This window comes from Actinia tenebrosa, unplaced genomic scaffold (assembly GCF_029948245.1).
Source record: "Actinia tenebrosa isolate PJP-AT-01 unplaced genomic scaffold, QUT_ActTen_1.0 PGA_scaffold10__47_contigs__length_13832649, whole genome shotgun sequence".
Lineage (NCBI taxonomy): Eukaryota > Metazoa > Cnidaria > Anthozoa > Actiniaria > Actiniidae > Actinia > Actinia tenebrosa.
The window spans coordinates 12,358,825-12,374,888 of NW_028292570.1; the positions used below are offsets into that span (position 1 = coordinate 12,358,825).

Sequence of the window (16,064 nt, forward strand, 5' to 3'; positions counted from 1 at the left end):
TTTGGACTCAGGAAATGACGAGAACTCATTTTAAAATAAACTTGAACTTTGTCCATGCTATTTTAAGATCTTGAGCACTTGGTTTTGGCGGGAACCAGCTTGAAACAACCATCTCGCGGTCTGTGGTCCGGTTTTCAAAAATAGCCTCTTAAAATGAACTTTGAGAATTACAATTTTACTTTTTTTTATAATGACTATGAGTACCAATTTGTCATTCCTACTCGACCGAAAATTCTTGAAGGACTCGAGTTTGTGATTTGGCTATCGATTGCAAGGTGGTGTCGATTCTATCGCCGTCAACTGATGCTATCAAGAATATAACCAAAGCATGCGTTCGCGCTGTTCATATATAGCGACCCGAAACAGGTTACAGGTAACTGATGCAAAATTAATAACAACGTCCTTTATTTAATTATACTCGTTCGTGAATGAGAAAGTATTTCACTACAGAATTATACTATCATTATTATTGTTATTGTTATTATTAGTATCAATGATTATACTTAGATCAGCCCAGAGGTTGTTTCAGGGTTCAATATGTGCCTAATCGTGCCCTAACTTAGATCAGCCCAAAGATTCTTTCGCGTTCAATCTGTGAGTTAGCCATGCCCTGACTTAGATCAGCCCAGAGGCTGTTTCAGGGTTCAATCTGTGAGTTAGCCATGCCCTGACTTAGATTAGCCCAGAGGTTGTTTCAGGGTTCTATCTGTGAGTTAGCTGTGCCCTGACTTAGATCAGCCCAGAGGTTGTTTCAGGGGTCAATCTGTGAGTTAGCCATGCCCTGACTTAGATCAGCCCAGAGGTTGTTTCAGAATTTGATAAAAGTTTTGATTTTTCATTCAATTGATTTGTCTTTCATTCCACCTTGAATCTAAGATGATTGACACCTGTCATTGATTTTGAATAACTTAACCTCGTTGCATTGAGTTTGCGGTAATCAATCACGTGATTGTGAATTCCGTTCCCAGTACGTGCGGAACTTTTCGTCTGCGTCCGTTAATGGAAGGACTGGTACCGAAGTGTGACGTCATTAAATTCCAAAATTTGAAATCCACTCCTGAAATGTTTATAGTTGACTTCCGAAAAAATTGCGCCAAAAAATGGATCATGCCAAAGCCCTCGTTCTTCGCCGCAGGACTCTGGGTACGAGATTGACCCCAGTAACGTTATGACGGACTACGCATGACTGAACACAGCGCAGTGCATAATAAGCATTAGTCGTAACGCTGTCTTAAACTTGATTACAATATTGATAATTGATTATTTCATTTACAGTATTTTGAGTTAATGAAAGAGGTTACAAGGTTCTTGTCGATAACTCAAACTAGTCATGTTCTTAATTATCCTGTAATATGGAATCGTTCTTCTCTGTACACCCCTTCTTTGCAAAGAAACGTGTTAGAATGATTGTCTAAAAGACTAAAGAAATTGTGGTGTGCTCGATAAACACAGCATCAAGAAACAGCTCCCGAGTACTTGGTATGTAGTATTGAATGTAAGGCACAAAAAAAACCTGCCCTCAGACAAACTTGGTCACATCACTATAAGTTCTTTTGGTTTTTTTCTGTTGCTGAATGAACATCAAAAACAACTTGTTTTTGACTTTGTTGTGAGCCAAGCTACTGGTGAAAGTGAAGAGAATGCTACAAAAATAACTAAGAGGACTGAAACGAACTTGTAGACAACAAAAATGTGAACATGAGAAAACCGAATATTTTATACTGGAAAAGCCGACGTCAAAACCGAGGGTCGGCGAACGTCGTCGTCAACGCTACGTCTTTCACTACACGACGAACAACACCACGTTTGCAAGAAAACTTCGCAAAGAATCATTCTTCAGAACTTACTTTAGGAACTATTCTGGCAATCATGCTTTTTATGGCTATAATGTGCTATTATGCCTGGCAGTTTCAGTTGCCGAGGTATCGGAGACGATTCGGACGGTCTTCGCGCAGCCATCGGAGATCACTCGCCAGGAGATCGGAGAATTTGAGAACCCAGAGTTCTATGTCAGAGAATTTTGAAGGTTCTTCAACACTGCCTCGTTACGAGAGTGTTATCTTTGTAAACACTGATCCTCCTCCCTACGAATTCCCTCCTTCGTACGAGGAAGTTGTAAGAGGACAAGTTGCGGGAATTGTCCCGCAGAATCCCTCGGGATTGATCAATGACAGCTGAAATATTCCCTCATTGCAAAACTACTGAAAAAGTCCTCAAAGTCGATAATAAATATTTAAATAATCGTGTTTTTATTTTACCAATTGTGTCAAAATAGCTGACTTCAAAGAAATAGAGTTACTGATTTGAACTCTGAAGTTTATTATGACTGTAGACTTTTTTACTCGGCTAGTGTTGACAAATTTTATTTATCAACACTCTACTTCATAAGTCTTTGGAATAAGAAAGAGCTGAAGTTGGACGTGTTAAGACGAGGCGCTCATTCCGCTAACTCGTGCATTGTAACATTGAATTGGTTTGCTTTGTTCTAATACTATCAGGTCAGTGCGAGTCAGCACCGTGCCTTTCTATGTTCTAATCACTATACTGTTAAACCAAACGGCCTTGCATGGCAAAAACTATGAACAAAGCCAATCAGAACCCGATGTGATTTGGAAAATAGTATTCACAAAAAATGTGGTATTTTCATTTTAAAATATGAAATTTTTTATTGTCAGATGGGTCGTCCTTGGTTATGCTTGTTACGAAGTCTCATCAGTGAAAATAATTGAATATTATTTTGTATTAATGTGATTGACGACTTGTAGTTTCAAGATATATGCCTAACAATGAATTGGAATTTTGCCAGTTGATTTTGAACGATAATTATAATCGTAGTCATGGAATCTTAGCTTTATATTAAGTATTGTGTTTTCTTTAAAAGCAAATGATCAAATATCCAGAAGAAACTGAAATTAAAATTTTCTTGACGACCGAATTTAAACGACTTGAGCTTAATTGATTTTTTATTGATTTTTTAACTGTTCGTAGAACTGATGCACGTGCTCGCAAATATGTCACGCGTAACTAACGAACCGTAAATATCGCGTGACAATGCTGTTTGAAAGAAAGACCTAACGATAAACCGCTCCAAAGTGGTTTCTTGATATCCTTTTAAGCAAAATAATATTTTTAGTGGAATAAGGCTTAAACAGAAAGATAAAGCCGGTGTTATAGAGGTAATTATCGACTGAGGACGACGCGAGATATCGATCGGCTATTTACATTTGGCTTATCATTCGGTTAAATGCATTGTCACAAGTGACAATACTAAATATCTGCACCTGCAGTTAAAAAGGCAAATGAACCTAGCTGCTGTCTGAATAATCCAGAACTGACGAACTTACAAGATGAATGTCGACAAATTCCTCTTCTACGATGGTTAAAACCTTGTTATATATTGGGCTTCTTGTAGCATTTTCGTCGTTTGCAGATACTGTCAAGTTCTGTCGTATTTCAAGTGACTGCATCGATGGAAAACGTTGTTGTGAAAGACTTTGCCTTTCGAGAAAGGCTTGTAATGGTTTGTGTTCTTCGGATTTAGACTGTGATAAAGACTACGGCGAATTGTGTACTCTGGGAAAATGCAGTTGTGTCCGACCACCATGTTCATTAGAACCCATTAACCAAAATAAAATAAGAGAATGTGTTTATGATTCACAATGTTACAAGAATCAGACTTGCAAAGATGGGGCTTGCCAAAATCTGGACTCGATCGCAAAGTCAAAAGACATGAACCCTGCCATCATTGGACTTGTGGCTACTATCGGCTTGATAATATTCGTTGGGGCTTTCTATTTTTGTTTGAGAAATCAGAGATCTTCACGTCCATCACTAGCCGCAAAACAAGCCCACCATCACAAAGTAATGGGTCGCGAGTTGAACGAGCTGCAAACCACTGCTTTAAAACCAAATAAAACCTCTGTGGAAATTGAAACTTTACGACCAAGCGAACATCACAGAAAAAGACGTTTTGATATGAAAGAGTTGCACAAAAAACCTCCAATTACTGGTGCAAGTCTGATGGAACTGTCTGTCGTGGAAGAAGTGGACGAGCTCAGTGAAATCGCTTCAAATTGATGTCGAAATATTAATATTGAGCAAAAAATACCAGAATCTATTTTTATATTCTGCAGGAAAGTAAGAAAGAATCATAAAGTATTTGGTTTCGTATTCATTAGTAAAAATAATCAAACAAAGAACACGAGCTTAAATAAATTAAGCAAATATGATTTAAGAGCAGAAAGGCTGTTTTATTTGTGCGTCATTTAATAAAAAGTTGATTGAAATCAGCTTTGCTTTGCGCGCGAGCTTAAGAAGGCCACAAAAATGGTTTTTTAAAAGATACAAAATCTATACTTAATGCTAAAGCAGAAAGTAAACCCGGTTTATTATAGCATAAGGAAAACGTTTTAAAATATTCTAACGCTCATAGGAAAACATTTGTATCAAAATGGAATATATAGTTGCCTTTTGTACTTCCGCTCTTTGGGGGCTTCCGGAACGAATGGTAAAAGTTTTTAATGTCTCGAATTTGAATCTCTTTTAGCAGCAGAATCATGAGTCTATTCAAAAATATAGAAAATAGAAAATTTTTATTTTTGGCTTGTTGAAAATTCAACAATCAAACTCGAGGGAAGAAAAAATAGAAACATCTGCTTAATATGCTAATGAGCTGGCTCAGCCAATCAGAATGCGTGTTTTATTTACCACAAGCGGGTAACATCGTGTTGTCCAATCAAAATCAGTGTTATAGTTTGTATATGTTTTGTTTCTTAAGCAGATGGCTTTTGAATCTCGAGAAGTCTAAAACCATTCTTTTCTCAGCAGGAATTGAGGTGAAAAATGCTAAAACCTGTAAAACAGAAACAGATAAATTGAATTATTATGTGGAGAATAACATCTACATTGCATCGAAAGTTTAAAAAATCCCTCGAAATTATTTAAAAAAAAAAAAAAAAATTCATTTGAATTGAATGAAAATTTCCATTATGTTTTGCGTGTAGCCATCGTGGAATTCATTTAGTTTTTACTTCTGAAATATTAATTCACTTTTAGCTGATACGCGACCACTAGAATAACAAACAGAGCAAATTCTGAAAAGATTCCAAAATACCTCCAAACATCTTACCAGCTTTAACATCTTTTTATTTAGTAACGCCACGTTAGATTGAACCTCTTCAATCTAAAAATCCTAATTTCATGTTTCGGCTCACAATTTCACATTGACATTTGACTTCATTTTCTTACGATATCTGATCTCTTTTGATCTACTACAATAAAAGCAACTTTTGTCTATCTAATACGTTTTAAAACCAACTCCAGTTCTTACATATGTATGTAATATTGGATGTTCTTCATTTCAAGTACGACTGATTATTCTCGATTTTTTCATAAAATTAAAAAATATAAATAGTATGCAGGTGTTTCCTTTTTACGTAACGACACAGGAAGCCCATTTAATGGTATGTTAACACAGGGAACCCATGGCAGTCACACATAGCGATATGCGTGTAAGTGAGCTGTATCTCATACACACCGGGGTTTTTTCTACTCTACAGGCACTAAAGAAACAGAGTGTGCAGTTTTATGATTAGATATGACGTGCGCTCTGATTGGTTGGGACTTATGCTTCATTAGTGAACGGAGCAAATAATTGTAAGAAAATGGCATCAAAAACGCTGAGGTTTTTTTCGTTCTATAAAATAAAACAATTATAACATCTTTTTCCTGCGCTTCGTTCAGTAATTACGCACATACATCACATCACACACACACCACACACATACATCACATCACCCACACCACACCACACACACATCACATCACCCTCACCACACGCTTACATCACATCACCCACCACACACATACATCACATCACCCCCACCACACACACACACATCACATCATCCCCACCACACATCACATCACCCCCACCACACACACACATCACATCACACACACCACACACACACATCACATCACGCACACCACACACATACATCACATCACACACACCACACATCACATCACACACACCACACACACACATCACATCACCCACACCACACACATACATCACATCACCCCCACCACACACATACACCACATCACGCATACCACACACATACATCACCCACACCACACACATACATCACATCACGCACACCACACACACACATCACATCACACACACCACACACACACATCACATCACCCACACAACACACACATACATCACACACACCACACGCATACACCACATCACGCACACAACACACATACATCACATCACCCACAACACACACATACATCACACACACCACACACACCACACAACACACAACACACATAGGTCAGAAAAAAAGGCTAGACACTTGGGGTTGGAATACCTGTGGTGACGTTATTTATTATTCTTGGTGCGCATGAATAACTACTACTTATCAAAAGAAGCGAAGCAAAGCGAATCGATTCATAATCAGTTATCTACTTCCTATCGGCTACAGGTCTAGTAATGAAAGATAGTTCCAAGTTAAATCCAGTAATATCGTGCATTTGAAATTACTTCAGCTTCTTTGGATGAGCCCGAGGTCATGGGAACCGAGAAAATAACAGTTTTCTTGGCCACGGCTCTCGTGCATTAAATATAATAATGACGTCACAAAGGCCTACTCGACCTGGGTAGACCCTGGTAGAAGGATTAAGGCTTGTTATGTTACAACAACAACAGAGAGCAAAATGGAAGCGTATAAAGTAACTTCTCTCTTCTTCGTAGCTGTAAGTCTAATTTCCTCGTGTCAAGCTTCGGCCTGTTCATCAGATAAAGACTGCTTTCACTTCGAATACTGTTGTAAAGGGAATTGTACTTGGTCAAAACTAAAGTGTGAACACATTTGTCAGTCGGACCATGAGTGTGGAAGCGAAAGTAGATGCCTGCTCGGGATATGTGTGAACTGTACTAGTGACTTGTCTTGCACGAGAAAGAGCTGCCTCAACAACAGCCATTGTCCAGAAGGACATTCATGTGAAAAAAAATCCTGTGAAGTAAAAAAGAAAAGCAATCTTACATCCGAAATGGCTCCATTTTTGATCTTTATCGCTGCTCTTTCCGTGTCTTTGTTGATTGTGTGTTATAACGATTACTTCCTCGAGAGATTCGGCCAACGAAGATGGAGAGAGCGTCTCGAGAGTTTATCATGTAATTGCAGTTTAACGCTATGGTTTTGGATGTGGAGATTGAGAAGATCGCATCGACAAGCCAACGGCGATTCTTCATGCCCAGGAATCGAGGTTCAGTTTGATTCTTGGTCCAACAACGACTCGTCAAACTCGTTTAACGAGAAACCTTCAAGTAGGCAGACCATTTGGAGTTGGCGGTCATTTAAGAGGATTTTATTCTTTTGGAGAACGAATTGTGAGGATATTGAGCGTTTTTCTTCGCCTTTAGAGAGTAATAATAGAGAACATTTGACAAGGAATGTTTGGTCATCGAATCCAGTAATTTTACTCAATGGATTTATGAATAGTAATGAGCCTGTAACAAGCTCGTCATCTTCAAATCATCATTCCACAAGTTTAACAGAACAAGATCAGTCTCATCGTTCAGAATCAGGACAAAATACGACTCAAAATGATTTAAATAGTAGTTGTACTCTTCTAGATTCAAATGGCTTGGGAACAGAAACAGTCATTACTCGGTCCAGTGACCAGGAATCCGACGCAAACAACTTCGTAAATACTTGTTCTCGGGAGGTCACCACAGTCTGAGACTACTTCGGATTATCTAGGCACTTCATCTTATTTTGGTTAAAGATTACATATTCTTGAAATATTTCTTTTATTTTGATACTAAAATAGTATCAGAAATTCGTTACTAAGTGTGTTGGTGTGTTCCACTGAGTTAAGTGCATTGTAAAAAAAGACTTTATTGCGAGGAGGCGAAACTGTGCTTGGATAAACCATTGTAGTGTTGGAAAACCATTGTAGTGTTGGAAATCCATTGTAGTGTTGTAAAGCCATTGTAGTGCTTGGAAACCCATTGCAGTGCTTTCAGAACCATTGTAGTGCTTGGAAAACCATTGTAGTGTTGGAAAACCATCGTAGCGTTGTAAAGCCATTGCAGTGCTTGTAAACCCATTGCAGTGCTTTGAGAACCATTGTAGTGCTTGGAAACACATTGCAGTGCTTTGAAACACATTGCAGTGCTTGGAAAACCATTGTAGTGCTTGGAAAACAATTGTAATGCTTGGAAAACCATTGTAGTGCTTGGAAAACCATCGTATTGCTTAGAAAACCATTATAGTCTTGGGAAACCATTACATTTTCAAAAACATTTAATGAGAACCCATTTCGCTGCTATAAATCTATTTAATTGATTTTTTTTTACAGTATTTTATAGAAGCATAGAGTTTTCTCATAAATAATTTAGGTATATTAGGACCATCTATGGCTATGATAACTTTTGGAATTAGCTTTGTAATGTATATATGGTATATCAAATATCCTGGCAGTTCCCAGACAGGAGTTTGGTAGGCATGGTTTCTACAAGAATAGTTCTCTTGCAGGATATTTCTAATGCAGCTCATTTCAGAGGACATTTCAATACAAAATTCTTTTTTTGTTGGAATAGGCCCTTTGCAGCTAAGCAATCACGTGCTGATTAATTCACTGAGAGCAAATGAATGAACATTTTGATTCCCATGGGTGAAATTTACTGGACTGCAAACAAACTTTCTGCAACCTGTTTCGAGAGATTGTAATAAAACTACATAAAAACAAAAATTTTGCATCCCAGTACAGACATGTGACCGTTAACTGCAAAGGGCCTATTTAAATTCATTGTTCTGTCCTCAAAGTTAATTGGGTCTGGGAACTGCTGTTTTCTTAGAGGCTAAGAGTTTTACTCGGGAAGGGAATTTTTATAATTTCTAGGATCAAATAAATAATGATTTAGTCATCGGCCTTAGAAATGTGGCAGCCATTTAGCCTCACATTCAAGTGCTTGAGAATACAATATATATGCAGTTGATGCAAAATTTTTTATTCTAATGAGAATAAAGATGGCTGCCACATGAGTGAGGCCCTTGGTAATATCCTTCAATCCTTACTGCAATGAATTAGTGTCGAGGGAGAATTCAAGGTTATAATTTTTGCAACAGAGTATTGCAATCTTTTATTATGTATCATGAAGTGCATACAATATATCAGTGAAAAAAGTTTTAAGAAATTGTACAAATGTAAACAAATTAGTGAATTCAGTAGACCTCAGTAGGGCGTAGACCTACAAATCTTTGCGTTAATTTAAAGTGCTACTACGACGAAAATCGCTCAAACTTGGATTCAGCTGAAACTTCCTAAGAATACTCTTCAAAGGTCCAATAATCACTGTATGAAGTGTTTTCTCGATATTCAGGACGAAAGTATGATATTTTTATGATTACTTTTTGGAGTCTGTGACATCATACACTCAACATCGAACATCGCTCCATACATTTCTTTGTAGTTTATGATCAAAATATCAGTAGTAAAGGGAGAAAGAAATACCCAAACACCCCAAAATATAAATTATAGTCACAAGTAATGTGAAATAAGCACATTAGCCACCCTTTGGGCTTCATAGGAATAAAATAAATTAAGGACTTGTATACAAAGAAATATATGTAGCAATGTTTGATGTTGAGTGTATGATGTCACAGACTCCAAAAAATAATCGTAAAAATATCATACTTTCGTACTGAATATCGAGAAAACACTTCATACAGTGATTATTGGACCTTTAAAGAGTATTTTTAGGAAGTTTCAGCTGAATCTAAGTTTGAGCGATTTTCGTCGTAGTAGCACTTTAAACAATTAAATTTTGTTAGTTAACTTTTTCACGGGATATATGGCACACACTCTTATATAAGCTTTTCATTTAATATCTATATATAGATGCATAATGTATTTAAGAATCGTTGGGACATTTTTTTATGAGTGTAAATAACTGCTACAGTAGTAATGTTGGTATAGAAATATATATATCATTGCAGAGTTTAAAATAGTGAGCCGGTATCGATTGCAATATGCTGATTGAATCAATTCATTGATATTAAACTAATATTTATAGATAAATTTGCAAACTTTTGTATTTCTAGTGATCATTTATTTTGTCTTCTGCACAAGCAACTGTTATAATATTCTAAGGGGATCCAGATTGCATTTTTTTTGACTTAAAGACCTATTGCCACTTACCATGATGCATCACAATTTGTTTACATTTTGAATCGTGTCACCACTGAGAAAACAATTCTAACCTTTTGGATAAACTCTTAAAGAATGTAAAATAATCATTTTATGAATATATGAATCTTTGAATTTCATGGACCACGAAATTCATCTGTGACTGAGATGCATCACGGTAAGTGGCAATGGGTCTTTAAACCATTTGTTGTTTTATAATTTTGTCTGAATTGGTTGAAATTTAACCAATCATTGGCTTTCCAACAGAAAAACTCATCAACGATTGTTAATGATACATTCATGAAATCCCACAAATTGTCATCATTGTTTGTAGATTTTCTCTTCATATTTCCCCTGACATTTAGCCTTACAAAACCCAACTAAAAAGATATGTGGTTTACTTTCTTCGAAACAGTTTTCTGGGTGGCACATTATTGAGGATCTTTTGGCTTACCCAGGCCCTGAAGAATGCAGAAAACTGTGTTTTACAGGGAAGTTATCTGGATGTACAACTCAATTTTTGAGCCTAATAGCTAAATAGCAAGGTTGATATTTAAATTTTTTTTTTTTTTTTTTTGCCAGATTTTGCCACCTCAGTTTTATCAGCGCTGCAAAAACGTTTTGATGTTAAGTAGCTTTAGAAATACTTTATAATTACAATATATTATAATTATTTATTATAATTACAGATTAAAAAAAAAATAGAAAAAAAAACGGTTAACAAAAAAAAAACGTCTCTCGCTAGTGACTAACGTGCAAAAAAAAAAAAGACTTTTGATCGGAAGGAATGATAATGGCTTTACCAATAGAGAAACCATGCAGCTTATGACAAGGGCTACTGATGAGTCAGCGTTTATCAGATGACTAGCGTGATGCAATTTGAAGCATTTTTGCTCGCTGCCAACATTATTAGGTAACACTATACATACATTGGATTGTCTTCACAGTTTGGTCAGCAGGAGATGCTTTATTTAAACGTTATCATGGTTAATAAGGAAAGGTTTCGAAACACAGATCGAATGATGTAGTTTAAAATGAGGAAAACACGTTGCTGCAGTTGTTGCTGTTACCTTCATGACTATAACAGTTGCAGCAATTAACGATGACGTCAGACATGATGGCACGTGATCATATTGATGGCTCCATATATATTTGTCTTAAAGTGTATATGACACGAAAACATTCCATCATTTAAAATGTATAGTTTGTTAGTAATAATAAATATATCGTAACAAAATTTGTTTCAAAAGCTTATTTCTTGAGATATTTGCGAAAGTTAATCCCAATTTGTGACGTCATTTTGTTGACACGTACTCTAGATTCAGTAGTAATGCACTAAATATAAATTGTAATTCATATGAATTAACAACAAAAGACATATTTTAGTCAGCTTCATTTGATAGCTTACGTAGTACTCTTCCAATGTTGGGAAATTGAAAAGTGTACTACTTGAAATTAAGATTCTATATTCAAACATATTTCATGTATTTGCAACTAAATCTGGAGACTTGTAAACAAAATGACGTCACAACTCGTGCTAAAATTTTTTGAATTTCTAGAGAAATACGTTTTTGGAACAAATTTAACCGTGATATTCTTATTAATGCCAATAAACTACACATTCTTAACATTAAAATTTTTTGGTGTCATATACACTTTAAAGCGCTTTACAACCACTTCCTAATTTGCTTCTTCCTCGTTTGAATATCTGACCCGTTAAAATAATATCAAGATGAGAGAAGTTTAACAGGAATAGAAATGGAGTTACAGAAAATAGTTTTGAGTAGACTTGCTAATCAGTTTTGAGTAAAAATTTCATTTTGGAGTCCACAGTGTCAGATGAATAATGGATTCCATCTGTTGTAGCTATGCAGGACAAGCTAGAGTCAGTACGTGAAGAATCGCACGAGCTGATGATCATCGGCAACCCACGTATTAAACTGTGCACCGTCAGGTAGTTTGCTCCCTTCCTATTTTGAACTGACCAAAGAAAGACACGAAAGAAAGAAAGAAAGAAAGAAAGAAAGAAAGAAAGAAAGAAAGAAAGAAAGAAAGAAAGAAAGAAAGAAAGAAAGAAAGAAAGAAAGAAAGCAAGCAAGATTGAAAGAAAGAAAGAAAGAAAAAAGAAAAGAAAAGGAAAAAATGAAAAGAAAGAATCCGACTGAAAAAGAAAAACGGGAAAAAATAACGAAATGCATGCCGAGGATAGAAAGAAAGAAAAGAAAAAATAATCGTGAAGTGTTAACAATAAAGCTCAAAAGTCTACATTATTTCAAGTGTATAGTATCATTTATCTACTGATATTGTTTCTTCCATTCCATTAAGCGAATATAAGCGCGTTCAAACAGATCGGATCTATTAAACTGGTGCTGATAGATGGAAACAACTTCATTCCAAGCCACATAATATTCGTTTATATCCGTTGTTCACCATGCTCGTCTGTTATTGGCTATTCATGCGTGCTTCCATTCAATGGCTGTCAGGTACGTACTGAATGACAGACAATTGATTACGAAACGTAAACAATGGTATAAATATGCATATCTGGTCTGGTTGTAAGGTGTTTCAGAAGATCAGACGAACGTGCGAAAACGAAAGTGCTTTCATAGCATCGTAAAGCTCGTTTATTCTGTTTTGGCCCATGGATAATCTATTCTTGACATGTTGTACGAGCTGCTTTCTTCTAGTTATACTTCTCTGTTCTACCACTAAGGCTTGTATACAAGACTCTGATTGCGGTGATGGACAACAACATTGTTGTAAGTCTCATTGCACGAGCTCAAGAATCAACTGTAACAAGATTTGTTTTAGCGACGAAGACTGTTCCAGGGACTACCTATGTACACAAAACATGTGTATGGCGTGTTCCAAGCGTTATGACTGCGAGCTGAAGAGCTGTTTTAACGATTCTGATTGCCCTTCCTCGCATCGTTGTAGTAACCACATGTGCAAGAAGATAAAACCGCCAAAACAGAACTTTTCTTTACTACCGTTTATAATAATCATCTCAGTGCTGGGTTTTGCTCTTTTAGTGCTCTGTTACACAGAAGGATGCTGGAAGGAAATTTTAGCTTATTTAAAACGGTATTTTGGTCGATATGGAAGGATTGCGAGAGATGAATGCGAAGCTGATCAAAGAGACTTTTGTGAGAGCGAAAGAGGAAGTCACCGCCACTCAAACAAATCATGCGTTGATTCACAACGGATCGCAGCTACTATGTCAAGCCACACACCATCTGAACTTAATCACACACAAACAACTAGAACGGACCGTAATTCTCCAAATACGTTACGAAATACACAGGTTATATCGCATAATAATGAAACATTAACCATGACTGTACCAGAGTCTATGCCATCCCAGTCACGACCGACATTACTGACGTCATGTACGAGTTCAACTCGGTGTCAACAAGATGAGCAAGTTCCAAATTCTGTAGATTCTGGTTGTGTGCCATCATTGTCTAGCACACTGGAAGTAACAAGAAATACTTCTCCATTACCACCGAATTACTGTTCTTTGTTTAGTGAAGAAGGCGAAGAGCCTCCTCCGAAGTACGAAGATGTTGTCAACAACATGAACGCTTGTAGTCCAATTTGCATTGAAATGCAGTCGATGCGGTCTGAAACTGTTACAATAAATCAAAATACGGAAACTACTGTATAAAACTGAAAATAAAATAGAAGACATTTTTACTTATTTTATTTGTAAATGAAGTTAAAAAATAAGCAAATGACTAAGACACGTTTTCCCCTTTGCACCCTTAGGGTTAAACAAGAATCTAAAAATGAAAAAAAAATTTTTCCCCCGACCTTACAATTGTTAGCAAAAAAGTTTATTACAAATTACTGAATAGTTTTTTCAAACGCAGAGGTTATTATATATTATATTTATCAAAATACAACCTTATGTAATATAATTCAATATGTTTGTGTACATGTGTAACATCTCCACAGATTTTCCAAAAAGATAGTGTATGAGATATATTTTGTTTTTGACAGTGTTTAATGTTCTCCTAGTATTTTTTGACTGCATAATTATTTATTTCAGTTGCTAAATATTTGATTTATTTTATTTTTATTGTAGACACAACAACACAACAACATTCCACTTTGAAATGAATTTTAATGACATATTGTTAAATCGATAACGTTGACTTTAAAAAAGTTTCAGTGCAAGAAGACTTTAGCCATGAAACTAGAAGAAGACAGAATAAATGAAATAAAATCTTTGATATTGATTAAAATTAAGTGTTTTGAGTGCAAAATGATTGTCGTCAGGCGGGTAGTATCCGTGGACGCCATGACAGGAAGTGACGTTGGTAGATTCGTGACAGGAAGAGGAAGGGTTTTCGCTCGTTTAGTTGCGTCTCTTTTAGTGCGACAAGTCGGAAGCTTCCAAGTTGTCGATCACTACAGAAAGAACGTTTTTTTTTTTTTTTTTTTTGCAGGATTTTTTCGGCCCCATAAAGCCTACTGGTACATTATGAAAGAGGCCATCCATCCATCCATCCATCCATCCATCCATCCGTCTGTCCGTCCGTCCGTCCAGGAATTGCTCCGCGGGCAAACGAGCTTCAGTAAATGTGGCTCTCGTAGTCAGCGAGGCCATTCGTTATTAATGGTACTCGCCTTCAGGCTCGTGTAATTACATGAACTTTCAAAACATCCCTAATACTGCCCTATTGTTAAAGAATAGCACTCGAGGTCGTGAGATTTCCGATGCAAGTACGCAAAAAAAAAAAAAAAATTAATACAAAAATACGAATAGGAATAGGAACTAAGATCACAGAAAATACTGAGAATCAAAACCAAGTCAAGCAAACGTTTCCGTCCGTAACTAGAGATTTAGCGTACTTAACTGTAAAAGTGTATATCGAGAAAAAAAAATTTTTTTAAATCACTTATATGGTGAACAGTGCAGTAATTTGGTCGCAGATATAAACATACAATATGCAAATGAGACGAAAATTTGAGAAAAAAATCGACTCCACTTTGCCATACCCCCGAGACATCCGCAGAGCTGAGGCGGCGTATGGACTTCGGACCTGACGGCGATTAAATCCTTCTGCCCTTGGGTGTACGAATTACGCAAGAAAATGTTCTAGCCGAAGCATCAGGGGAGAGACCAGCCGGCCCCCAGACCATATCGGCTGATCCCTTGCATCTCTGCCACGCACGGAATCGGTTGAAAATATAATGTTAAAAAGTCTAGTCTATTCGGTGCATTGTTTTCACGGCTATTGTTATGCTGATTTACCTGGAACCGTGGTCCAGTGGGAAAAACTTGGGCTTCCATGACACTGAGTCAAGTTCGGTTTAGCAAAGTTAGTATCTGGATGGGTGACCTGAAAATTTTGACTACGGGGAAAAAAATTTTCCCCATACGTTTAAATCAATAGAAATCCACTTTAGTTTACGCAGAGAAGTTGTCAATAATTAAAAACTCGTAGGCACTTTAAAATCCGCAATTTTACACGTATGGCGCTTGCTTGAAAGATCAAAAAATTACTAGCTGAAGTAGGGGAGGAATCGACAGGGACCGCGGAGACGATCCCTTTACCTGATTTAGGAGTATCCCTTCACCTGATTTAAGAGTATCCCTTCACCTGATTTAAGAGTATCCCTTCACCTGATTTAGGAGTATCCATTCACCTGATTTAGGAGTATCCCTTCACCTGATTTAGGAGTATCCCTTCACCTGATTTAGGAGTATCCATTCACCTGATTTGAGAGTATCCATTCACCTGATTTAGGAGTATCCCTTCACCTGATTTAGTAGTATTCCTTAACCTGATTTAGGAGTACCCTTTCACCTGAGTTACTGGAGTATCCCTTCACCTGATTTA

The 16,064-nt window shown here is 36.7% G+C and overlaps 1 protein-coding gene across 1 annotated transcript; it reads left to right on the forward strand.

The window, feature by feature from the left end:
- Positions 1–3,034: 3,034 nt before the first annotated feature.
- On the forward strand, positions 3,035–5,721 carry LOC148913085 (uncharacterized). The gene has a single exon (XM_089026994.1). The coding sequence runs from the start codon at positions 3,352–3,354 to the stop codon at positions 4,075–4,077; it is 726 nt and encodes a 241-aa protein (XP_088883120.1). The 5' UTR covers positions 3,035–3,351; the 3' UTR covers positions 4,078–5,721.
- Positions 5,722–16,064: the final 10,343 nt, after the last annotated feature.

Bases quoted from the DNA above. Each gene is read 5' to 3' on its own strand.
- LOC148913085 (XM_089026994.1), top strand. From the start codon at position 3,352: ATGTCGACAAATTCCTCTTCTACGATGGTTAAAACCTTGTTATATATT.